The 26,313-nt window shown below is 41.3% G+C and overlaps 1 protein-coding gene across 5 annotated transcripts in view; it reads right to left on the reverse strand.

Annotated features, from left to right (window-relative positions):
• The window catches only part of ZNF608 (zinc finger protein 608), a 145,412-nt gene that overhangs the window by 102,350 nt on the left and 16,749 nt on the right, over positions 1 to 26,313 (reverse strand). Inside the window, exon 1 of one of the 5 annotated variants that reach the window (XM_053293535.1) lies at positions 2,570 to 2,743. The exons of the other annotated variants lie outside the window; for them this stretch is intronic. Within the exon in view, the coding sequence (XP_053149510.1) occupies positions 2,570 to 2,584 (15 nt within the window). The 5' untranslated portion in view covers positions 2,585 to 2,743. Of the gene's footprint in view, positions 1 to 2,569; positions 2,744 to 26,313 lie in introns of those variants that run through there. 5 annotated transcript variants of the gene reach the window in all.

Genomic DNA, 26,313 nt, shown 5'->3' on the forward strand with positions numbered 1-26,313 from the left:
GTGCCCAAAAACTCAAGTCACGAATTGAATATGTACAGTATTTTCCTCCACAGTGATTATCTGTGTAGAAAAGCTGTAACAGTGAGTGTCTTACAAATGCAAACTACCTACAGACAGAATGGCTGTTATAGCATTCGTCTAAGCATGGTATATGTCACTTCTACTTCTCTTGTACAGTGGGTTCTGCTCTGTCATATCCATCAGGACAGAGAAGAATGCATTAGTTTATATTGCTCCACTCAAATTTTCAATAAATGAGATCAGCCAAATAAAAAATAAAACAGCTTTAAAAGCACCAATTCAGAAATGGGGTGATGAAAAATTTTCTGAATCTCAATCAAAATGAGAATTGTTCTCCTCCTTTTTGCTGCTAACAGTTACCGTATGTTACAAATCCAGATATGTTTTGATAGAAGTTCCAAATTTGGTTCCTGTCAACCAAGCTGGCAGAATTGCCAGCATAGAAGGAAGAAAACAACTAGCTTCATTGACTTAAAAAAATGTTTTTACAGTTTCCTGAACTATACATATGAATTAAAATTCCCTGTTCTATTCTATCTAAAAGGGCTGATGGAAATGGAAAAATCATCGGCATGGAAGGGCACCTGGGAACTGTCGGGAATTGAAAGGGTTAACTGTATAGATGAAGTGCAAGATTGTTTAAAATGCCAGAATGAAAGATGATGACCAAAAATGGCTGAAAATTCAGTTACCCTTTTGAAAAATTCTGAAATGCAACCTTAACAGCAAGAGACTCATTTCAGCTTTGCTTCATTCAGAAGACTACTTCAATAAAATGTTCATTGTTATTCAGTGTTTGGCAAATGGCAATGCCATCAAATACTTGTAGGAGAACTGTGAAGAATAAATGCTATTTGGATTGGAAAAAAGCGGCTTGTATTTATGCAGTGCTAATGGCCATCTAAGAGACCAATTTGACACAGCTATATCCTTTCACATTCAAAGTTGCAGCTTCACTAGAAGACACATACATCATAATCTGCAGCCATTTTAAGACATCCTGAAGCTTTAAGTAGCTATGGGAGCAGTGGAGAACTTCTAATATGAGAACTAAAAAATTCAGTCAATGGCAACTTTATCTTAACAGTAATGAATGGCTAGTAAATATTCAAATGTTATTACAAATCATACAATCCTCACAGTATTGGAAATAAATAAGAAAGGAAGATTTTTAATTATACTGTCTAAAGGAAATACATCAAGGTGTCACACTTACTGTATCAAACACCATTTATTTTATTCACCAGACATTTGAGCAGTTTATTTTTATGTACATTACTGTCTTGCTGCTTTAGGAGTTTTCACATTACAAATCCAATTTGGACAAAAAAAATTATATTCTGAATTTAGGGATTAAAACCATAGGGAATAAAACCACACCCAGCACCTTTTAAAGTTATACATTAATTTTTTTTCCTAGACTAAGTAATATGAAAGCAATATGACAAAGCATACATTCCTTGCTGAATGACAGAAAAACTTATTTCGCTCCCTCTTTACCATCAACTAAAATCACTTGTCAGTCAAGGACACTTAAACTAGGAGTAAAGCATCTCCTCTCCACAATGAAAATGATATCAGTCATCACTCAGATAACTCCCATCATTTTTCCCCTGTAAACATCTAGAGGTGAACATTCTAGAATAAAGTGATGGGCTTGTGCCAGTTGAAACTGTCAAGTTCAAAGACAGGAGGTTAACTGTAAGCCAGGGAAAAACTGTCTTTTGCTTTTGGCTGAGTCTTTCAAAGGAAATTAGGCGGTGATATACATCTAGTATATTTTCTCTAAGCCCCACTGAAGTTGGGGAAAAACATGCAAAAGAAAACACTCCCCCTCCCCCCAAAACTGAGTTACTAGTGGTACAAGGCTCTATAATAAAGGAACAAGGACACTGAAGAAATATAACCTCCTCTGCAACCAGTTGATACTGGATGTTCTTTCTCTGTGTCACTACACAAGAAGATGAACACAAAACACAAAACTCTGAGTGTGAAAGAGCAGCTGTAATTCTACACCAGCTCTTCTGAACTGAAAACGGTATATTGTCACCAGCAAAAATGGCAAAGGCCATAGACAGTTTAACTGCCAGATGTCACTAGATATAAACCCTGGCACCAGCTTCTCTTTTATAGACTTTCATAGAAAATGACACAGACCTACACCTGATAATCATATATTTAACAGAATATGCAAGATCTCTAGGGTTGTCACCTCTTTAACTGGCCCTACTCTTGTGTCTTAACAGGAGCTCAACACGGGCAGTGAAGTTTTATTCACCACTCATTTTAAGCCCAGGAAAAGCTTCACCTGCTAAATTTCACCAGGCCACTGTTAAAGACAGAAATGCAAAAGAAATAATATGCTTTCTTAGAGAGTATATACTGGCATGGGTGTGTTCCTGTCCCAAACTGTGATCTCTTTTTTAAGTACAGAAGGTAAGTCCCATGTTTTTTCTGCTAGGACACTGTTGGTGTTAAATAATCTTTAGTCACCACAGTATATTTGCACACCATCATCTTAACCCAACTTATTAGCTAGAAATCTTACCTCCAAAAGTCTCATTTTCTTCCTAGTACTGTAGGCTAAATGACATACACACAGAACAATTCAGCTCTCAAAGAACGCCTGGGAAGCTTGTAGGCAGTGGACAGTTGGTCAAGGACTGGGAAGTCTGTAGGCAGTGGACAGTTGGTCAAGGACTAGCACTCTCACCCTAAGGTTCTTTGCTCCACAGGCTGAAGAATGCAGAGTGTGCCACACCTGTCAGCCCAAGCTGGGCAGTCACGGAACAGACCATATAGCTGAGCAGCACACTAACATGTATTTGTAGAGTCAGGAATGATTTCTGCAAATAATAGCTTCAGAATGGGATCTGCTTTTTCTATCCCATGAGAGAGACCAGATAGAGGATCACCTGTAGATTCAAAGGAAATCAAGAGAATCCTGCGTGGCCATTACCATAAAATAGAGATGCAAGGTAGAAATGTTTCTAAGCATTTTATCCCCAGAAATATTTCCCATACTTTATTTTTGACAGATGTTTGTTGCAGTCAATACTTTAAAGCCAGGACTTGTAGCTGGCTTCTAAAGCTGGGACATCTAGCTGGTAGCTATTAGTTGCTGTATGTGTGTTTGCCTGTCTCCCCAGTGGCCCCGCTCTCCTAGCTATGCCCCTGTATATGTGGCTGCATCTCTCTCTTTTATCCTTACAGGGGAGGGATGGGGCAAGTATAGCTTACTACTCAAAGCTCACCCAAGAACAGTAAGCAGACACATGGCTAATTGCAAGACTGAATCACACATTTAAAAAAATAATATTCCCACTTAGACCAAGGAAGACACGAGCCTGGAAAAATTCAGCTAAGAACTTTACTCTGGCAGACAAGTGAGCTTTCCAATTCATTTCAACCTAAGAGGGAGATCTGTATGTGTATCCCATTGCACATAAGGAGTTGCCCCCTCCCACTGAAGTAAATGGGAAATACCTTCTGGTGAGAAGTGCTCTTTCTATACATTGGTACACCTGTGCTGCAAGCAATTGACTAGACTTATAAGGCACAATCTTGGTGATTGCCCACAGGTTACGGAAAGTTCTTCCAGAGGAAATTCCTTCTCTCCCTATATCCCCTGCCTTCTCCAGTTTTTACTTTGGGCTTTGGGGGGGGGGGGGAGGGAGGGGAGGCAGCTGCTTCTCAACCTGGCTATATTCGAAGAGACTCTCACTTTTAGATGCTGCTTATGTGGCTGGACTGCTTTCTGTTGCTGTTCTATTTTATACTGCTTTAAATTGTGTGTGTGTGTGTGAACAAATTTATATACTACCCCAAACTTATGTCTCTGGGTGCTTTACAATAAAAACAGTACATATTAAAACAGAATTAAAACAGAATTAAAACATTAAAACAGTTTACAATTTAACACAATGTTAACATGTTAAAAACTATTAGAAACTGAAAATCTAGTTAAAAGCCTGGGTGAACAAATGTGTCTTAACTGCCTTTTTTAAAGTTGTCAGAGATGGGGAGGCTCTTATTTCAACAGGGAGCACATTCCAAAGCCTTGAGGTAGCAATGAAGGCCTTTCCCTGAGTAGCCACCAGACCAGCCAGGGGCAACTGTAGACAAATCTCTCCAGATTATCTCAAAGGGTTGTGGGGATCATGGTAAAGAAGATGTTCTCTTAAATTTATTGTTCATTTATGATTGCATCTTTTATATTGTGAACCACTTTGAAGCTGGCGAGAAAAGCAGTTTATAAATTTTACAAGTAGTTCTACATAGAACTAATGGAACATACTTTCTGCTTCTTTTAAGATGGCTACTCTTAACTATGACTCCTTCCCATGTGTTGTGAATTTGGTTTGTAAGACACGAAGGGGTGTTGCCTATACCTTGAATGGATGCCACCATGAAACAAGAGGTGGATCAGCAAAACATACAACCATCAGGGTCTCCAAGAACCATTTCCTATGTGCTGTGAATTTGCTGGCAAAAGAAGAGTTACAAAAGAGAGTTGTTGCCTATACCTGAGTGGCTGACACCTTAAAACAAGATGGCTGATCAGCAAATATATTCATGTCAAATGTCAGGGTCCCCTGTAAGTTCTGGGACTCCCTCCCATGCGCTCTAACTTTGGTTTGTATAGTAAAACAAGCACAAAATATATTAGACACACACACACTCTGATATGCTCTCATAAGCCTTCCCTTCAGAAGAAGAGAAAATAGGCAAAACATATGTAAGCATAAAAATATAAATGTTAAATGTTATCATCATCATACATCTCTAAAGTCAACAGAATTACTTTAGGCTGCTTTTCACAATACATTTAAGTAAACCTACTTGAACACAAGTTGAGGCTATTCTTACGATGGGGAAAACTAGACTAAGGGAGCCCAGTCCAGTTTCCCCTCATCGTGAGAACCACCAGGCTCGCGGGTGAGCCCGGTGTTCAATAGCAGCTAGCCTGCCAGAGTAGCACTCCCCTGAAACGATGTTAGCTGAGCGAGTGCTCTACTAATCCAGTTTTCTCGATTGTGAAACACTGTGGTGCAGCTCCACGCTGTGGCAACTCATGAGAATACCCCCGACCAGGAGGCTACAACAAGCCTCCCAGCATCGGGGGTCTCCCCAGAACGCCCCACACACTTGTGCAGGGCATTCTGGGACTTCCAGAGGCCAGGCAGCCCCTGATCCTCGCCATCTTTACCGGCTTGATGATGGAGCTGGTAATTGTGTGGGCAGCCAGCTGATCAGGAAGGGTGGAATGCTTGTGTGCGAGGTGAGCAGGTCAAGCCTGCTCTCTCCGCACAAGCCCTGCAGGCTCTTCACATTGCTCAACTAGAGAGCCTCGTTGTGTTAGTCTCATCAGTGAAAACCCACCTGTCCATTTGTTTCATACAACAGTTTTAGAAGGATAAGTGGGCCAAAGTAGATGAGCTTGAGATAGCACCATACTGCTGCTTCCAGTTAAGAGCAAAAGCCATACACAGAAATAAATAAATAAAGACCTAATTTTAAAAGCTGCTGGAAACCTATGATTGGATAACAAATCGATATGGTATCAGGACCAAAATGCTAGCTTCCCTCACTCAGTGTCAGCCAAATGTTACTTCTCTGTGTATATGGGGCAAGCAAACAAAATGTGACATGGGGACAAAAAGCCAATAAAATTGGGACTCTCTTTGACCCACACACTTCTTCCCTTCAGAGACACTCCTGGAGGCTATTCACACGATTGTAGAAAACCAGGCTAGCCTCCGCTATCGTGAGAACCACTGAGCTCAGCTGCGAGCCCAGTGGTTCTTGAGAAAGTAACCTGCCCAAGTAGCCCACCCCTTAAACTGGGTTTGCGGAGCGAGCACTTCACAAACCTGGTTTTTTAAAATTGTGATTAGCTGCGGCTCACGCAGGGTTTTTTTAATTGTGATTAGCCACGGCTCACGCATGCTCACGCAGGGCATGCTGGAGCTTCCAGGGGGCACAAAGCCCATCATGGAGCCGGCAATTGTGTGGGTGGCCAATCTGGCCGCCCAGGGCTCCTGCCCTGATCATCTGTGGGGAGAGAGGGCTTAGCCCGCTCTCCCCACTGAGCTTCCCAAACCGGGTCTCACTGATCATGAGACCAGGCTCCTGGTCTACCTCCTACTCTGTGCCACTTTGTAGTTTTAGAACAATTAGCTAGTGTCTGCATGTCTGATTTCAATTGATCACAAAATGGGGTCTCTGCTGGCCCTATGGACTGGGCTCCCCAGTCAACCCCTGCTAACTGTGCAAAGAGACATCTTTTTAATGTGGTGATTCCCTATATTTAGCAGGGGGAGAGTAACTGGCCCTATCCACCCCCAGCACAGTACCTCCAGTGACTGTTGCTAGTGTCTATCCTATGTTTCTTTTTAAATTGTGAGCCCTTTGGGACAGGGATCCATTTTATTTATTATTTCTCTATGTAAACCGCTTTGGAAATCTTTGTTGAAAAGCGGTATATAAATGTTGTTGTTGTTGTTAAGTTATGAATTCCTCCTCTGAAAAAGATGATGCCAAAGAGATGCCTCCTGGTCCTGCCTTGCCTCTTCTCATCCAACCCATCCTTCAACTTGCCATATGCTTCCAGCCTTTTAACCCATGTTTGCCTCTGCCAGAATCTTTGGCCCTTAAATCCCGATTTGCCCCTTCCAGAACCTAATCCCACACATCTCTGGTCTTTCAGGTCCTCATTTGACTGCTTTGGAACCTGACTACCCATTTAAGTTGTCTTAGACTTTGCTGGACCACGATACAGAAAGTAATTTAATCCCCAAAAGAAATAACTCTTTCGTTGACATGAATACAGATACAAATCTAAATAACAGTCAATTTCTCAAACTACTTATAAGACCCAAAATGAATGAAGATATTTCCACGATCAGCAAAAATCAGGCTAGGGAAGGCTAGCCCAATTTCTCCTGATTGTGGGAAGCAATAGAAGCCGTGAGGCTCCCGGCAGCAAGCCCGCTTATGGAACCCACCACTTAACCCAGGTTTCGGGTGTAAGAGTACCCTAAAACCGGGTCAAAGGATTGTGGGTCGTGGCTCCGTGCTGTAGAGACTCATGAGTAGACCCCCAATGGGGAGGCTACAACAAGCCTCATGACACCAGGAGGCTCCCCAGAATGCCCCGCACACTCACACAAGTCATTCTGGGACTTCCGGGGACCAGAAGGCCTCCAAACCCCGCTGCCCCAACCGGCTCCGTGATGCAGCCGGTAATCATCTGAGCGGCCGATCTAGCTGCCCAGGGAGGGTCTCCCTGCTCATATGTGGGGAGAGAGTGTCAAGTCCCTCTCCCTGCAAACCCCCTTTAGGTTCTCCACACTGCTTGTTTAGAGAGCCTTGTGTCTCTTATTTCCAGGCACCACTTACACTGTTATAAACTATTAACCATTTGTAATTCAGAATTTCTAAAAAGTTTACAAAAAACCAGCACAACAAATCCTTTGCAGGTTTATAACATAGGAGGTCCAACATTTAAATGTTACTTCTACGCTCCATTTATACTGCCCCACCCTGAGTTTAAGGGCCCATACATGTCATATTGCTTCCAGCAGCTCTCTTGCAAGTGCAAAACAGAGAAAGGATCAAGCAGTGTCATGCAAGTGGGACCCACGGACTCACAGTGGGAAAACCTCATTCCACAGAGCAGTTACAATGGTCTGCACAGTGTGTTGGGTACAAAACAGCATGGTGGCTAATGAGCTAACTGTGATACAATCACCTAATTCATAGGCTGCAATCTTCCACACAATTGCATGAGAATAAGTCTCACCAAAATCAATGGAACTAAGGTATGAGAAAATGGCTAGAGGATTACAGTTTCATAATGTGACCTACAAGTATTTTGTGGATGTGAGATTTCCAGTGCTCACACAAAGCTCCAGCACAGAATGGCTCTTCCCTAACCTGAATGCCCCTGTGAACACATTCTGTTGCACAAGCAGAGAGCCACTCCTGACACTGCAATTAGTGGGGAAACATTTTTGTGCCGGAGATTGGAGAATACAGAGAAGACATTCAAAACATTTTTCATGTTTAAAGAAGAAGTGTATAATCACCTTTTCTTTGTAAATAGAATGACACACAGGGTGCCCTTGAGAGCTCAAAGTAACTGGGCAATTTAAGGCTCTGGATTTGCATCTGGTTCATGTGAGATAGTGTTCTTCTATTTTTAAAGGAACTGGTTTATTTTATTCACACATTGAGGCAAACAGTTTGTAACATAAACTTATAATTTAATGGTTACAATCTCTAAAGTCTGTGCTACTTTACACCCAGAAAAACAGGTGTTTAAAAATGTAAACACAAACCAGCCCAAGCACCTGTCAAGATAAAGATGGTGGATAGTGCAATTGCTCCGGGATAAATGGCAGTTATCCATTTACAGGTCAATATGATCTAAAAGGCATACCCAGTCAGCATTTACACCACAGTAAATATTCATGATTCAGGGGACCAGGCATAACTTGTAATGCAACAACACTTCTGAATGTCCCCATACAACACTTCTCAATGATAAATTAGTATGGTCAGTCAAAGAGCTAGTCTACTGTGGAAACACTGCTGGAAAATATTGCTTCAAAAAGATAACACCACCATAGTCTACTTTATGTCAACAGCCGGTTGACTCATCGTTTATGTATATTTTATGAGCTCTTTCTAGCTGCTAATTAGTTAGGATATTGGAACAAAGGTCAATTTATGTAATTTCCCAATTTCTTTGTCAGGAGCTGGGGCAAGGGCAAGGAGGGATAAGGTTCTGTAGGCAAGCCAAATTGCATTTCAGAGAGGCAGGTTCCAGTGAATGTATTATGTTTGTTCAGGTTAACAGCAGTATCTCTCTTTCTCTCTCTCTCTCTCTGCCTTGGTCTTTCTCTCCCTTTTAAATTCAAGCAAACAAAAGAGGCAAGCTCCATTTGCCAACAACTGGTGCCCCAGAGTTGTCAAGCTCCTGTCAGACAGCAAAGGCTTACGACACTCCCCTTCCCCCACTCTTTTGTTGCTTTTTCAAATATGCACTTTGCTCAGCAGTCCTTGCTATTAAACAATTCACTTTTTCCCTCCCTTAGCTTCTCTGCTGCAGGAGGGGGTAAAAATAGCAAAACGTGGTCACAAAATATAAAGCCAGACATTCATTTCCTGTACCTCAGAGCCTCATTCTTTCACCTCCTTGTCCATAGGATTTGGCTACCAAATAGGTCTTAATCTGTAAACAAATGATTTGCTCTACAATTAAACCATTCATCTTTCCCTTCCCCCCTTCCCTTCTTTCTCTGGCTGCTTGGCTGCAGTCCAATGCAGAGGCTCATAGGTTCTTCTGTTATTGAGAACTTGTGATAGTTTTTAAAAAATGAAATAAGCACACAGAAAAGTTTATAAAAAGTATAAGGCATTTTATACATCTCAGAAACAATATTACTTGGGCTTGTAATTTTTTAAAAAATTATAAGAATGTTCATAACATTTTGCTTTAAAATAAGTTCAAAGTAGTTTACAAAATAATAACCTATCAAAATGTAAATAAATATTTTAATCTTGATCCAACTGTTCACACACAGCAGCAGGGACATGCACATGGAGTCTTGGTTCCAAAACTACAAGGGAAAATGCAGTGTTCCCTGCTCCCTCTTTTAAATACTGAGTGGTGCTATTGCTGATTTGCTAATAGTTCTACATGAGGTACCCCAGTAAAGACTGGGGTAAGAAGATGTATATGTATCATTCCATTTGCACCTACAGGCTGGAATCCACTTTAGACTTGTCCTAGTGCCTGTGCATGGCCAGTAAAATTTGACTTTTTTCCTTGAATGGAAGAATCTTATGCTATCTCACTAACATTTTTTAAATTTCTCTCATATCCTCATATGGCATGGACTGCCATAGGAGAAACACAAGTTCAAAGCTCCTTTGGGCACACAGATTTAGTTTTTATAGGTCTTTGAATCCCAGCTATAGGTCCTTATACTCAGCTAGAAAAATGTGGGCTGCTTCGGGTACTATATGTAGTTATTTATTCTAGCTGAATTGAGCTGCAATGCATTTGTTTTTCAGACACTGCAGTCCTCAGGAGAGGAAAGCCGGTCTTGTGGTAGCAAGCATGACCTGTCCCCTTAGCTAAGCAGGGTCTGCCCTGGTTGCATATGAATAGGAGACTACATGTGTGAGCACTATAAGATATTCCCCTTAGAGGATGGAGCCGCTCTGGGAAGAGCATCTAGGTTCCAAGTTCCCTCCCTGGCTTCTCCAAGATAGGGCTGAGAGAGATTCCTGCCTGCAGCCTTGGGGAAGCCACTGCCAGTCTGTGTAGACAATACTGAGCTAGATGGACCTATTGTCTGACTAAGTATTTGGCAGCTTCCTATGTTCTGTGTTTTAAAACACTTCAGTGTTTGAGGGTAAAATACATATCAAAAACTTACATGCTATGTAAAATAGAGGTTTATATTTGACTCATCTGTGCTTATCGCTAAGAGTAAGACAACAGTTGGCCAGGGGCATAGCTATAATTGAGCAGATGGGTTCAAAAAACCCGGGGCCCCAAGCTCCAGAGGACCCCCCAGCTCCACCCCTTTCTATCTTCATTATCTCCCTCACTCCGAGCCCCTGCAGCTAGCCATAGCTACTCTTCCTCAACATGTCCACATGGATGGGAGTTCACACCACTGGACCTAACTAGATTCTTTACATTTATAGATATGGACTTCTGTACTTGCAGAAATGCACAAAAGGGCAAATTTCATAGGATGTGCTGTGTTGATGAGAGAAGCAACACCTGCTTCTCCCATGGCAGCAGAAATAAATACTTTGTTTTATTTTTGTAGTCCTGAATCTCTTGCCAATCAATTTCATTGGATGATTCCAAATTTTAGTATTCTGAGAGACTTCTCTCTATCCACTTTATCTGCAGTTTTATAAAGTGTGTGTGTGTGTGTGTGTGTGTGTGTGTGTGTGTGAGAGAGAGAGAGAGAGAGAGAGAGAGAGAGAGAGAGAGAGAGACAGAGACAGAGACAGAGACAGAGACAGAGACAGACTCTCTCATGGAGGTCATTCATACAATCAAAAACTGTGTTCTACCCAGGTTTTGGAGCTGTGTGTGGTCCCAGTTTTTGTTTTTGTGGCTCAAGTTAGGAGGAAAACCTGGGTAGAAGTGATTGTACGGAAGCAAGGTAGGAGGATAACCTAGGTAGCTTTTCCTCCTACCTTGCTTCCACACAATCACTTCTATTTGGGATTTCCTCTTACCATGCTTCCACACAACAAAAAATTGGGAGCACACACAGCTCCAAAACCCAGGTAGAACACAGTTTTTGATTTTGTGAATCTTTTTCTAAGCGAAAGAACCTCAAAAACTTTAGTCTTTCCTTTTAGGCAAGGTGCCGTAGCTCCCAGATCATTTTTGGTGCCATTTTCAATTATACAATATCAGTTTTTAAATGGGATAACTAGAACTGGAACACAGTATTCCATATCTTTAACATAGATTGGTATAATGGCATTACACTAGCATGTTTATTTTTAAACATTTTCTAATAATTGATAGCATGGAATTCATCTTTTCTCAGCTTCTGCACACTGAGTTGATATTTTCAATGAACCATGACCCAAAGTTATGGTTAGTCTGCTAGTTCAGACTCCACTAGTGTATATATGAAATAAGGATTTTTGTCCCAGTTTACATTGCTGAACATTTACTTACTTACACTGAGAAGCATTCAGACTAAGTTACTTAACAGTACTACTCAGGAAGAGGTCTATACAAATTAGAATAAGACTACTTAGGAGTAATTTAGTCTGGATAATGCTCACCAACTCTCATTGGCTATTTTGTTGTCCAGAATGTTTGGAGACATTCTGTTCTCAGTCAGCTATGGTTTTCACCATCTTGAATAATAGAATATCTATCTATCTATCTATCTATCAAACTTATATACCGCCCAAACTTTCATCTCTGGGCAGTTAACATAAAACAACTGAAACACATATAAAAAGTTAAAACAATTCAACAATTTAAAATTGTTGACCCGCTCTGCAACTTCAGAAGCCTCCGAGCCAAGATGGGTGAGCGGAGTGCTTGGTTGCTATATATATATATATATATATATATATATATATATATATATATATATACACATACATACATACACACACACACATACACACACACAGTTGGCATAACAGAACCATGGTGGAACAGTGAGAGCCAGTGGGACACTGTTGTTCCTGGATATAAACTCTATAGGAAGAACAGAGAGGGGTGCCTTGGAGTAGCACTGTATGTTAAAGAAGGGATAGAATCTAACAAGCCCTCCGGATCATAACACTGGGAGCTGCAGCAGGAAATCAGGGAGGCATCATGGAGAGGCAGGGCTGTAAAAATGGGTGACTTCAATTACCCATACATAGACTGGGTAAATTCAGAGTCAGGTAATGACAAAGAGCTCAAATTTCGAGATACACTGAATGACTTTGCCCTAGGTCAGTTGGTCTTGGGACCAACCAGAGAGAAGGCGACCTTGGACTTAATCCTGAGTGGCACCCCAGGACCTGGTGCGTGATGTCAGTGTCATCAACTCTTTAGAGAACAGTGACCACAGTGCAATTAAATTCAGCTTACATGTGGGGAGAGAATCACCAAGGAAGTCTAACACAGACATCTTGAATTTCAGAAGAGGAAACTTCTCCCAAATGAGGAGTATGGTGAAAAGAAAGCTCAAAGGGAAAACCAGGGGAGTCACTTCGCTCCAGATGCATGGAGTTTACTTAAATGCATGGAGTTTACTTAAAACCACAATACTAGAAACTCCGTTAAAATGTATCCAAAAAGTGGAGGAAAGGTACCACTAAGTCCAGGAGGATGCCAGCATGGCTAACAGGTAATGTCAAGGAAGCCATAAAAGGGAAGAAGACTTCCTTCCGAAATTGAAAGTCCTGCCCAAATGAAGAGAACAGAAAGGAACACAAACTCTGGCAAAAGAAATGCAAGGTGACAATAAGGGTGGCGAAAAGAGAATCTGGGGAACATTTAGCTAAAAGCATCAAGGGGAATAACAAAAACTTCTTTAAGTACATCAGAAGCAGGAAACCTGCCAGGAAGGCAGTTGGACCATTAGACAATGAGGGAGTGAAAGGGATTATTAAGGAGGATATGGAGGTTGCAGAGAAGCTAAATGAGTTCTTCACATCTGTCTTCACAGCAGAGGATACTGAGTGTATACCTGTTCCTGAACCGGGGCTTCTCAGGGATGGAGGCTAAAGAACTGTCAGATAGAGGTGACAAGGGTTGACATTCTAAACTGTCTGGAAAAATCAAAAACTAGCAAATCGCCAGGGCCTGACAGCATCCATCCAAGAGCCCTTAAAGAAATCAAATGTGAAACTGCCACCTCCTTGCAAAAATATATATCTTATCCCTACAATCAGGCTCTATACTGGAGTGTCAAGAGCACACGATTCCACAATAAATCAATGCAACAGCTGGAATGTGTGGGATTCACGTTTTTGCACAAAGCGAAAGCAAGTGTATGTAGGACAACATCAATGGAAATTACCACATTTGAATCGTCAGTCCATAAATCATAGTTGAGTGCCAAGTCCAATATGGGTCAATGACAGGAGAGGGGTCGGTTGACAGTTCTGTAGTCCAGGGAGTTCCAAAAAGAGTCACAAGTCGATAGCCAGGTACAGGGTCAAGATCACAGAAACAAACAGGAACAAGGTGCTCAGAAACAAGGAGCTGGAACTGCACGCCAAAGTGATCAGTTGAAACCAGCGTGGTGCAGAGTGAGCAGTCTGAATTTATACCTCTTCAAGGTTAAATGCCAGGTGAAGCCAATTAAGGCCCCGCCTGCCTTCGGAGATACAGATTCAGATGCCTCCCTGGTCAGAACTTTGCAGCCAAACAGCTGCTTCTTCTCAGCACAAAACTCCTTTCTGTGGTCAGGCTAACACTCCACACAGCTCACTCGACTGCTGCTTGGTCCTGGTTCCTCCCCATCTGAAGAGGACAATGGCTCCCCGGCAGCCTCCTGCTGTTCCACTATAGGTAAGCTCTCCGTCCATGGGGCTTCCTCCTCAGCTTTCTGCAGCCAGACCGTATCAAGGGACTGTGAATCAGGCAGTTCCTCCTCAGAATCTTCTGAATCAGACCACTGCCTGACATGGAAGACTGAAAGTATCCAATGTTACACCAATTTTCAAATAGGGATCCAGGTGTGATCCGGGCAATTACAGGCCAGTTAGCTTAACATCTGTTCCAGGCAAATTGATGGAAAGCATTCTCAAGGATAAAACTGTTAAGCTCACAGAAGAACAGGCCCTGCTGGGGGAGAACCAACATGGCTTCTGCAAAGGTAAATCTTGCCTCACAAACCTTTTTGGAATTCTTTGAGAGTGTCAACAAGTGTGTAGATATAGGTGATCCAGTTCACACAGTATACCTAGACTTCATAGTATACCTGACAAAAAGCTTTCAACAAAGTTTCTCATCAAAGAATTAGCAGTCATGGGATAAAGAGACAAGTACATGTGTGGATTGCTAACTGGTTGAAGGACAGGAAACAGAGGGTAGGGATAAATGGAGAATTTTCACAATGGAGGGAAGTAAGAAGTGGGGTCCCCCAGATCTGCACTGGGACCGCTGCTTTTTGATTTATTCATAAATGATCTAGAAGTTGGGGTAAGCAGCGAGGTGGTCAAATTTGCATATGACACTACTAAACTATTTAGGGTAGAGTAATCCAAAACAGATTTTGAGGAGCTCCAAAAGGATCTTTCCAAACTGTGTGAGTGGGTGACAAAATGGCAAATGCAGTTCAATGTTGGCAAATGTAAAATGATGCATATTGGGGCGAAAAAAACTCAACTTCACATATATGCTGATGGGATCTGAGCTGTTGGTGACTGATAAGGAGAGGGATCTTGGAGTCATGGTGGACAGCTCAATGAAAATGTCCACTCAGTCTGAGGGCTATAGGCCACCTCCAGCCACAGAGACAGGATGCCTCTGAATACCAGTTGCAGAGGAGTAACAGCAGGAGAAAGGGCATGCCCTCAACTCTTGCCTGTGGGCTTCCCAGCAGCATCTGGTGGGCCACTGTATGAAACAGGATGCTGGACTAGATGGGCCTTGGGCCTGATCCAGTAGGGCTGTTCTTATGTTCTTAACTTTGGTTACCACCAGATAATTTAGAAACAATTTAAAAAGAACCAACTCCAATCCAGATCTTTGGTCAAACCCACCTCTTGCTTCAAACCTTGAAAATGTTCGTGTGGATCTAGGAGGCAGCTCAAAAATTTAAGAACCAGACTCATTTTTCAAACAAATACTAGGAGGTGGGCAACAGCAGATGAAGGCCATAGCTTGCTCATGGATTTCCTGGAGGCATCTGGATAGTTGCTCTTCAAATCACAGCACTAAACTGGCAGGACCTTTGATCTGAAGAACTCTGGGTTTAGCAGGGTGCTTCTTATGTCTTCAGCAAGATGGAAGATCCCAAACCACCACTTCATTCAATTCCGGCAGCTAAACCGTTGCACAAATTACAAAATTTGGAGGATGGCATTAATGAACTCCACATGTCTTGACTTCCTTCACCTTCAGCCAAATTCTGCTTCCCTTTAGGCTTTTAAAAAGAGTAGCTGGGGAGGACAACAGAAAAGGTAAGTGAGTAGGGCCCTCTTCCATATCTGAGCATTGAAACATAGATCAATGGCTACTATTTCCCTGTGACAAGGAAATGTACTGGAGGTAGAGTTGACAACCCTCCAGATGTTGGTATGGAGTCTCTAAGAATTGGCATAAATTGCCAGGAAAGATTGCAAAGCAATCCTGGGGACATTATTGGCCTGATATTGTGTGTGTGTGTGTGTGTGTGGGGAGTGGGGGAACTGTGAAAAAATATTGAGAGGGTGTAGTCTCCAGGAATAGCTACAATCAGAGCTGGAACCAATAACTAGAGGAGGGGTGTGGAGAGAGTGCTATTTTACCCAACAAATTATGTACATCCTATTTAAAGAAACTAGCTGTGTTGGACACCTTACAGCTGTCACTGCTACCTTGGTGATCTTATCACAACCTAGGAAGAAGAATGAGCCTGGAGTCAGAAGGAAGTCACCTCAGCCTTTCAAACACTCTCTTTCTAGGAATGTGCAAGGATCATGTTTCGAGACATTTTTTGGAAAACATTCCCTGCCCTTTTGGAATGGAGGAGAGCAGGTGCATACTGCTCCTCCACCACTCGCCACCACTTCCTGAATTGGCGGCACTCCTCCCAGCTATCTTCATGTGCTGGCAGTGCTCTCCCCCAGCTCCCTCCATGCAATGCCGGCATGCACATGGCCGCCATGCATACATCGTGTGGGGCAGCTGGGGGAGAGCATCACCAGCATGTGAAGATAGCTGGGAAGAGTACCGCCAAAGAGGACCGCTGATACAGAAAGAGGCGGCGAGCCATGGAAGAGCAGGTATGTACTTGCTCTCCTCTGTTTTAAAGGGGCAGGGGATGTCTTCTGAATCACATCTCAAAAGGCAATTTGTACGCATCCCCCCCTCTCTTTCTCTGCCCCAAACTATCTGATCTCTTGTAACCCACCTTTCCTCCTACCTCCCCACCACTTTCAATTTAGAAAACTGAGGCTGCTCTTGCACTGCAACTCATTTCAACAGGCAGGGTAGAGTGATTGAGGGAAAGAGTGAATCATGATCACTGTCCCCCAGAACGGAAGAGATAGCCAAAGCAGACTGGTTAGTTGGTTCCTTCACTCATTCATCACGAGCCTCAGCCATGCCTGGCTCAGCACAGGGAACAAAGAAGGAATGGCAAAACTTCCCTTAATATGATAATTTGCCCCTACATTGGAGGCACACCCAAAATTCACTGAGGCATGTCAAACATCTGTTGGGAACTGGCCATTTTTTCCTATTCTTTGCTTCCTGTTTTTTTAACCATTTACTGATCCAAAGGAAGATCTATTCCCTTGTTCCATGACTGCTAAGCTGACATAGGAAATTTGGTGAAGGACTTTGTCAAAAGCTGTTTGAAAGTCCAAGAATACAGTGGCTGACATCCACACTAGCAATGCGCTGGTACAACAAAACCAACTTTTATTTATTTTATTTTTTTATATTAATAAATCCCTTGGCACTTTACTATAGATTCTAGCCATGAACATAATCATATTCATAAAAAACATAAACTCCTCTTCATAATATTAGAAGAGTTAACAGTGAACACAAGGTTTCATTTTTTAAAAAGTGACGTGCATTTACAGAAGCCACTGTGTAATGTAGTGAATGAACACACCTGTGATTCCCAGTCATACCATATTTTTTCCATTTTTTCTAGATCTTATAGTGGGCAGAACATTAATAAATTCTTTCCTATAAGCCAGCATTAAATTCATTGCCTTTGATTTCATGCATGCAAGTGTGCTCTGACAGGAGAATATTGTGCTACAGACTACCATGTCAATCTAGAGGTTCTTACTATTATTTTTTCCTGTCTATAAATAATGGAATTTTTGATGACACTCCAATAACTAAATGTACAGGTGGAAAATCTCATTTAGAAATGACAGGTACTTAACAGTATCAACTTCAACAATTTACTTTCAGTGAAATTCTGCAAGCCTATTTAAAGTCTATTACAGCTGCTGACATCAATCTGCCAAGCTGCAGAGTGCTAACTGTAAGAAAAATTTGCACCTATAAATTTAGCCACTATATACTTAAGGACACAGTTTTTCTCTAGATAAGCTGCTTGTATAATAATAATACAATGTGGAGAAAATGTAATTTTTTTTTGAGCAGCAAGTTAACAGCCACTGGTAAAAGTCTCAGTTGGCAAGCAGCAAAACATCTCAACAACGTATAAGGTCAAATATATACTACTGTAATGAGAGTTTTCAGTATCACAGTGTATTCACTTAAAATGTGTTGTACAATGCATAGTAGACACCTCTGTGTTGGCTGTAGTCTTATTTATTCAGTATAAGAGGCAGCAGACATAAGCATGGAGTTGTAGCAACCACCTACAAGTCCACAGCCATTATGTCAAGGGACAGACTTTGCTGAGCAGGACACCAAGTTTATTTCTCTCATTTCCATTCCTCAGTAAGGTAACATTTTCTTGCAGTTCAGTGCTCTGAATTTCACCAATCACAATTTCAATCTGAGTTTCAGATTGTATTCCACATACCATCAGTATTCTGCAAAATTGTGAACAGGACTGCTATTAACTTCTTGTGCTCTTCTCACACATACTATCTCTACTACTGCCAAAAGCTCATAAAACACATGTCGCAATACATTCTGTGATCCAAAGAGCCCTTTATTCACATCTGACACCTCTGCATAGACAAGGAGGGCCTGTCAACTGCCCCTTTCACACACTGCACTGAAAACCACTGCAGAGTCTCCCTCAAAACTTCAGTAACAGCTTTGTGTGGGAAAGGACTCTACAAAGCCTTTCTGCATGTACAAAACTCTACATGGCCCTCTGGATAGAGGATTTAATATAAAATGAGTTAACACCAATATGTGGGCAGAAGGGTATTGTCTGTATTGTCCTCTATCTGAAAATATCTGAGAAAGTGGAATAAATGTATTTCCAACTGCCCAGGAAAGAAATGTGATTATTTTAATAACTTCCCCATCCATAATACATTTTCAGTAACCTCAGGATGCCACATATATTTCCCATTTTTAAAAAAAGACACCACGAACAGCATTTAAACTCTAAAATCTGTGGTAAAATGAGAATTTGAGTCAAAAATCTAGTCACTTGGAAACATTTGGCAATTTCCCCCCTGAAAGAAAATCCAAAGGCTCAGAAAATAAATATTCAAGAGCATTAATTTGTTTCTAGATGTGTTCGTGCAAGTAAAACAGCAGTCGTAATGTGGAAATTTCAGTCACATTTTGCAACTAATTGGAAGCAGATTAGAATTCTGCCTCAGGGGAACATTGTCAAACTAGAAGTTGGAGCAAATGAAGAAAGAGGTGAAAGCATCGTGAAGAGCTGACAGATTTACAGTGCTCAAGGCAATAAACGGGTACTAGATGAAAATGAATGTGCTTCACTGTACTGAATGCAGTTCTCTCAGTCATATCTCAGCAATAACCGCATACAGCTATGAAACTATTATTTTCAGTGGAGGCAGAGAAGGAAAGTATAAAAATGCAAAGCAGCTATTTATATTGCATGTATAAAAAAGCCCACATAACTCTATCTGTTAGAGTAATAATCAGTCAAATTATTAATTTAAGACCCTTCCTGTATTGCGTATTCATAGTATTTACTCATGCAGGTACTTCCAAAAATATTTCTACAGCTACTATTCAGGATTATCAAGATATACAAAATTTTTAAAAAGAAAACGGCATGTATTTTAATTAAAGTAGCTTTTTATCTCTGAAAGCTACATTTCCAGGGGTCAATTTTTTAAAAAAAATCACTTTGTTGATAGCATATAGTGAGTTTAAAAAGGCCATCTGTGATTAGATGATGCACAAAGCATACAATCATTTCCAGCTTCAGGATCATGGGATTCCACAAAGCAAATACTTTGCAAATACAAATACAAAGCAAATACCCTATCAACACCCAGCACAGCACCTCCAGTGACTGTTGCTGGTGTCTATCTTATGTTTCTTTTTAGTTTGTGAGGCCTTTGGGGACAGGGATCCATCTTATTTATTTATTATTTCTCTGTGTATACTGCCCTGAGCCATTTTTGGAAGGGCGGTATAGAAATAGAATAAATAAATAATAAATAGTTCCAGCTGCTTCTACAAAGTGAACAATGTGGCATGAGACAAATTTCATGGGAAGAAACAGTTTTGGTTTACACTACTGTCACAATGTTTAAGATGCCTTCCTTTGGGCAAAATTCCATGAGGTAGTACAACCTGAAAAGATGAATTCCCTGGAGAACAAACAAACAAAACAAACAGAAATTGCAGGATCCAGAGAACACTGCAGATAGTGAAGAATATCATTTCAATTAGCTACCTAAGCAGTGTGATGACACAAAGCTAAAATGCTGATAGTCAGTAATTCCTGCCCATATCAAGTTTCACAATCACAGCCAGTTGTGAAGGACAACAAACGTCAATGGCCATAGATTATGTAGGATACAAGCCTTTATAATCCAAATACAAACATGGTCCAAACACAAACATGGTCCAAATGCCTTTAGGAAGCAAACCCGGGCCAACACAGTTCTAGCAGGCCAAAGCGAAAATGGTACAGAGCACAATTATGTTTGGTCAAGATCTCAAACTGTGGTCAAGACCTCAAAGTCAGGCTACAGGTCAAACCAGCTGGGGTAGCCATGGGCGGGGCAGGGATCAGTTCCTTTAAAAAACAGGCAAGCAGGTCCTTACCTGCACCTCCACCACCCCACCGCTTTTTCCAGGTGCAACACTCACCGTCCAAAAGGCCGCAGTAGTTCCAGCAGCCTCTGCACAGCAGCCATGTGCATGCCAACCAGGGTGGATTTGATTTAAATCAAACTGATTTAAATCACTAGCAGGGTGGATAAAAATAAAAAAAATCCGATTTAAATTAAAAAAAATCCAATTTTTTTTTAATTTAAATTGGATTTTTTTGATTTAAATCGGATTTTTTTTATTTTTATCCACCCTGCTAGTGATTTAAATCGTGATTTAAATCAGTATGATTTAAATCAAATCCACCCTGATGCCAACGCAGCACGCAGGCTGCTAAGAGCAGCACTGCAACCATGCACAGTCTTTTGGGCAGTGAGCACCACACCCGGAAACATGATGGGGCAGTAGAGGAGCAGGTAAGAACATACTTACCTAGTTTTTAAAGGAACAAATCCCGGCCCCACCAAAGCAGTTTGGATGCAGGTGCCCGAGCCAGTTTGGTGCTTCGGTTTGGGCACATCCCTAGTGAAATCTTCTATGTTGTAACCAGTCCTATTGGCACACATCAATATAATCAAGGAGTATCGTATTGCTCATTGTAAGGACCAGGGGCCAGTGACAGCTCCCATCAACCTTAAGTACAGCTTCCTAATTGTTTATTAGGTATGTGTGAAGTTTTGGCCAAAGCTGAATACTCTGCATAGCCCCTATGGCACAGTATGGAGTAAACCAATCTCACCGTGCAGTGCTGCACTTTGCATAGTGCTGAGCGTTGGGGGAAGGCTCCTTTAAGAGAAAGGGTGCAGAACCTGAGCTCCTGCACCACCTTGGAACACCACCTTGGAACAGTGTTGGGAAGTGTAGCTCTTCCCAGTGTTTTCCTCATAGAGCTCTTAAGAGATCACTCTGTCTCTCTGAAAGGGTCCTCCCAGCATAAGAAAAGCACAGAACTGTGTGGAGGTCAGCAGAGTGGGAAATGGCTCTCACACTGAAGGGTGTTTTGTTTTGTTTTGTTTTAAAAGTGGTTCCTTCTTGAAAAATAGTGAATATCACTGTAATACAGTAACAGCCACCAATGTGAAACATACAGACAGCCCCACACACTACCCATCTTATAGCAAAGCTTGCAAGATCAGGCAGGAATCTTTCCAGAACACATGCCTGCGTTCCTTGATATTTCCAGACTCACCAATACTGGTGTGCAGAAACCCCAATCAAGGATTGGTACAGGTAAGTTCTAAAGTATGGAAGGGCAAAACCATTACATTATACAGACATTGAAATAAGCTGCACCTGGCCTCAGTATACGTGGGGGTGGGTGGGTGGGTAGTGAAGGGGAAAGGGTTAAACATGTGTATCCACAGGTCGGGGGTGGTCAGAAATGACCTTGGGGGTTATTTCCGGACACCCTTTTGACTGCCAGAGAGATCAGGAACCATTTTATGGCTCAAAACGTAGGCAAAAAGTGTGTTTTTCAACCAATTTTTGGCCCCATGGGCTATGGTGTGGCATGGTAGGGCACTTTGAGGGGCCATTTGGGGATGGGGGGTGCAATTGGGGGGGAAACAGGGTAATACCTGCCACTTTCAGCCAATTTTTTACATCCGGGAACCCCGATTCCCATTGCCTTAATGCCCTGTTATTCACGGATTTGCTATACACGCCCCCCCATGGAAAGGAACACCCACGAATAACAGGGTTCTCCTGTATATATATATAAAAGAGAAGAGCTGTACTTCCAGCAGAACAGTCTGTGCTTCCATAGGTATCTTCCCATTTTGGAATATAAGGCTGCAAACAATTTGCCTGATGTACTTTGATCCTGAAAATCTCAGGTATTTTAAGGACAGAAAAAGTATCTGTTTGAATATTGATAATACAGTCATCTCAAGCTAGCAAACTGCAGAGACAGCACAAGCAGCATACCTACTGCTGCATGCAGTTACATCACACTGAATACGCTGCTACCTGAGAATCTGTATGTAGCGGATACACAATTCTAAGAAATTTTGCCATGGATACAGTATGCTTTATTGCAAAGAATAGGCCATTTATGGTGTATCCATTACATCTGATTATGTTTCTGTGTGTGGCTGGTTTCCATTGGGCTGAAAAATTAAACTTATTGCTTTACATTAGAATGTCATTATGATTTGAGAAGTGTTCTTGATGGGGTATTTATGACTCATACTAAATTTTCTAAAAATATTAGTCACAGTACTCATTAGCTGTATGTCAAATAATGGTAATTAATGGCAAGAAATAACCATTGATCATTGTAGACTATGGATGTTTTTGCACTAATGTCCAAAAGCACTACCCTTGGGATACAGTACTTCCAACAGACCAATGAAGTCATTCTTGGAGTACCTTTTGCCCCCTTTACAGATATCTGTTTATTTCATGCTCTTATCTCAAAAGGAACATAATATAAAACATAAACCCTATAAACATACAACTACTGCTGCTATATGACAGAAGTCTATAATAAAGTCTATAGATTCGATGGAATTATCTACATCTTACGGCAGGTCAATAAACATTTTTTACTGAAGAATGAAAACCTAAAGACCCAAAGATTCCTGTTCAAACAGCTTTTAACATTAGCCACCCACACAAATCAGCCAAGAAGGTGATAGGAAATCCAAAAATAATATGGTTTGGCCATGTATACTTTTTAAGATGTTACAAGTTGTTTTTGAGTCTTTCCTAATGGCCACAGTGGAGGAAACAGCAAAAACTGTAAAATCTAATTTATCTGAGGAAAGAAAATCATAAGCAGACTTTGGCAAAATTAGAACACATTTTTTTCCCATGACAGGGCTGCATAACATAGCTGGAACAAATGAACTGAGTGAGCTTCTGGCTAGGAAATTTTGAAAATAGAGATAAACTCAATATGAAAGACCATACATGAGCAAAATTAAACAATCAGCTGTGAACTGCTAGTGACACCAGATGTTTTCAGAACATTCTTGAAGCTGAGTCTTTAAACTCTGGTGTTTTCTTTAATGAAAAGGATGGAAGAAGGTGACTTCTAGGAGTTTATAGTATTATGACTGGTTGGACTTGTTCTTAACTGAAGCATAAAAATAGAGTCTGATTCTTAGGGAAAACTAGAAGCATATACTTTTAATAGTCTATTGCCACATGATAAAAACCAGAATCAAGCCGACTGGTATAAAATTGACTGGCAACCAAAGACCATGCTATTATTTGAAACTGCCATGGGAAAGCAATAAAATTGCTACCAGGTCTCCTCGAGTTACCCTTCAATAAAAATAAGCCATCAGGGAAATAAGAGGAAAAAGAAAAACATCAAAACCTTTAAAGTTCTTCTAAGTAAAATTATACTTTTGTGGCACAATGCCATCTGCTTCCTGGTTAACACGAGCCAATTCCACAACTTAAATATCAGCTTTCTAAAACTACTGGGGGGGGGGGAATAGAACATATTCTCACTTTTTGTATATATACAATTAACTGTGCATTCATATAGCAGTCCCAGAAAATCTTTAAATATTCTTGTGGAAACATTTCTCTTACATTACAAGTTGACAATGAAGATTCTCGGGGGAGAGGAATAAAAGCAAATCGCATTGTTATTGAGACAGCATTCAGCCCCCCCCTCCCCAAACATATAAAACCAGAAAGGATGTTTTCAATGATTTGTCTGAAGTTTCCCTCAGCATAACCAATAAAATGATTTGGAAAGAATTCATATACCAAATTGAGGACTTACCTCAAGTTATCTTTATGTATGTTTACCATCTGAAAATGTTAGTTTTTACTGACCAACATCCAGAATAGCACTACACTGGTGCACAGAGCTGAGTTCCGGATTACCGCTGTGCTGTTGCGCAAACAGAACATTTGACCCTCAGGGACATACTTTAGTGATGCACAGTGGGCTTCATAGGGAAGGGGAAAGCAGTGAAAATTGTTCTGCTCATGCAACAGCGCAGTGGGAGTCTGGAACTCAGCATTGGATAAATGTTTATCCAGACATTTGTCTAAGAATCCAGTGTAATATATGCAGTTCACTATATCCTCACAGCAACCTAGATCGGGGAGAGAATGACTCAAGTTTCATAGCTAAGAGGGGAACCGAAGTCACATTTCCCCAGTCCTAATATGACACCCTGCTGCCTCAAATATTCCACTGATGAAATGCTATTTGGATCCTACAAGGGTTTTTTTATTGCTTTTCTTTTTTTAAAGAAAGACCCCCACCTTTTCCTCCATTAACCTATTTGTGTCTAATATTTCCTTTTTACCTACCAAGTCAGTTAGAGGCTTAGTTTTTTACATTGGATGGGTTCCCACAATCGCCAAGACCAAAACCTAGGAACCAGAGGTTCCTAGAGATTGTGCTCCCAGCAGATATGCTGTGAAACCCTGACAACTGGAAGTTTCCATTCCATCCGCCCAAGATTCTACCAATTTTCTATGCCCACTTGGAACAAAGACTTGAAGCTGGGCAGAGAAAGTCGGTAGGTGGATGGGCTAGGAATCGCTGGTTGACGGGTTCATACAATGCATCCTCTGGGAATGTCCACTCACCAAACATGGTAGCATGCGAACTCACCAAACATGGTAGCCTGTGATTTACATCTGATGATGCAAATAACAGGTATTTAATCTACTTCACTTTTTATGTAGAAAATAAAATTCTGTGTAAGCCATCTGCAAGGCATATGGAATAGAATCCCGCAACCATTTTCCTCCCTCATAGAGGGTTTTTTCTCACAAATTACCTCTCTGAAAGATGCACATCCAGGTTTTAGGAAGTGTCTGACATTTAAACTAAGGTTACTGAGCTCAGTAAACATGAGTTCTACAAACGTGATTTCTAAAACTTGTTAAATTCAAATCCGTATGCTTCCTGGGCTACTGCAGATCACGTCAAACAATTCCGCTCATCATGAGGTAGAAAAAAACTAGTTATAGGAATCAATCTAGAAATGCCAGAATTTTGTTTGTAGTATAAACAACTTTTGTCTAAAAGTGATATGTTTATATTTCACTGTAACTTACTTATTCTCACCCACATTTAACTGTTTCATTGACAAATCTATCCTAGGTAAAATTCAATCTAAGCTGGGATTCAGGAGACAATCTAGACGCACCCACATACTCTTTCAACTCAAAAGTACAAACCAATAATCTTTCAAGCCACTCTGAACAGTTTCATAACCCTTCATTCAAATCTAAGCAGCTTTCATGCAAGCTCAGGAATAGGAGCATTGGTCTTACTGTGAAGGGTTCTTTTTCCTGGTGGTAGGAGATCCTCAGAAAGGGTTATGAAGTGTGCATGCCCGAGACAGAACTGGAGTGACTCTTTGTAGGCGTAGCTGCCTCCCAGTTCCAGGATTGTTGAACGAGGAACGTATGAGTCGGGGAGAGAGAGAGAGCGAGAGAGAGAGAGCTGTGTGCCCTTATAGAGAAAGTCAACGCATACTTGTAATTGAAAGGAGAGATAAACTGTAAATAACATGAAAATCAGAATTAATAGAAACAATGGAGAACATTTAGAACTAACTCTGAAAAACCCTGAGAGCCACCGGTCATCACCATTAGTTTCCACCCACTAACCACAACCTTTTAGAAATACGTCCGGGTGGGACTGAGGATCTCCTACCACCAGGAAAAAGAACCCTTCACGGTAAGACCAATGTTCCTTTTTCCCCGGTAGTAGGAGATCCTCAGAAAGGGACGTGCCCAAGCTAAAGACATCAATCCCTGGGTCGGGTAGGATGTAATTACAATACTTGTTGAAGAACCGTGTGACCAAAGGCCGCCTGCCGTTCAGTGAAACCCGAGATTTTGTAGTGTTTAATAAATGGAAAAACGGACGACCAGGTAGCCGC

This window comes from Hemicordylus capensis, chromosome 2 (genome assembly GCF_027244095.1).
Source record: "Hemicordylus capensis ecotype Gifberg chromosome 2, rHemCap1.1.pri, whole genome shotgun sequence".
In the NCBI taxonomy this organism is placed as follows: Eukaryota; Metazoa; Chordata; class Lepidosauria; order Squamata; family Cordylidae; genus Hemicordylus; species Hemicordylus capensis.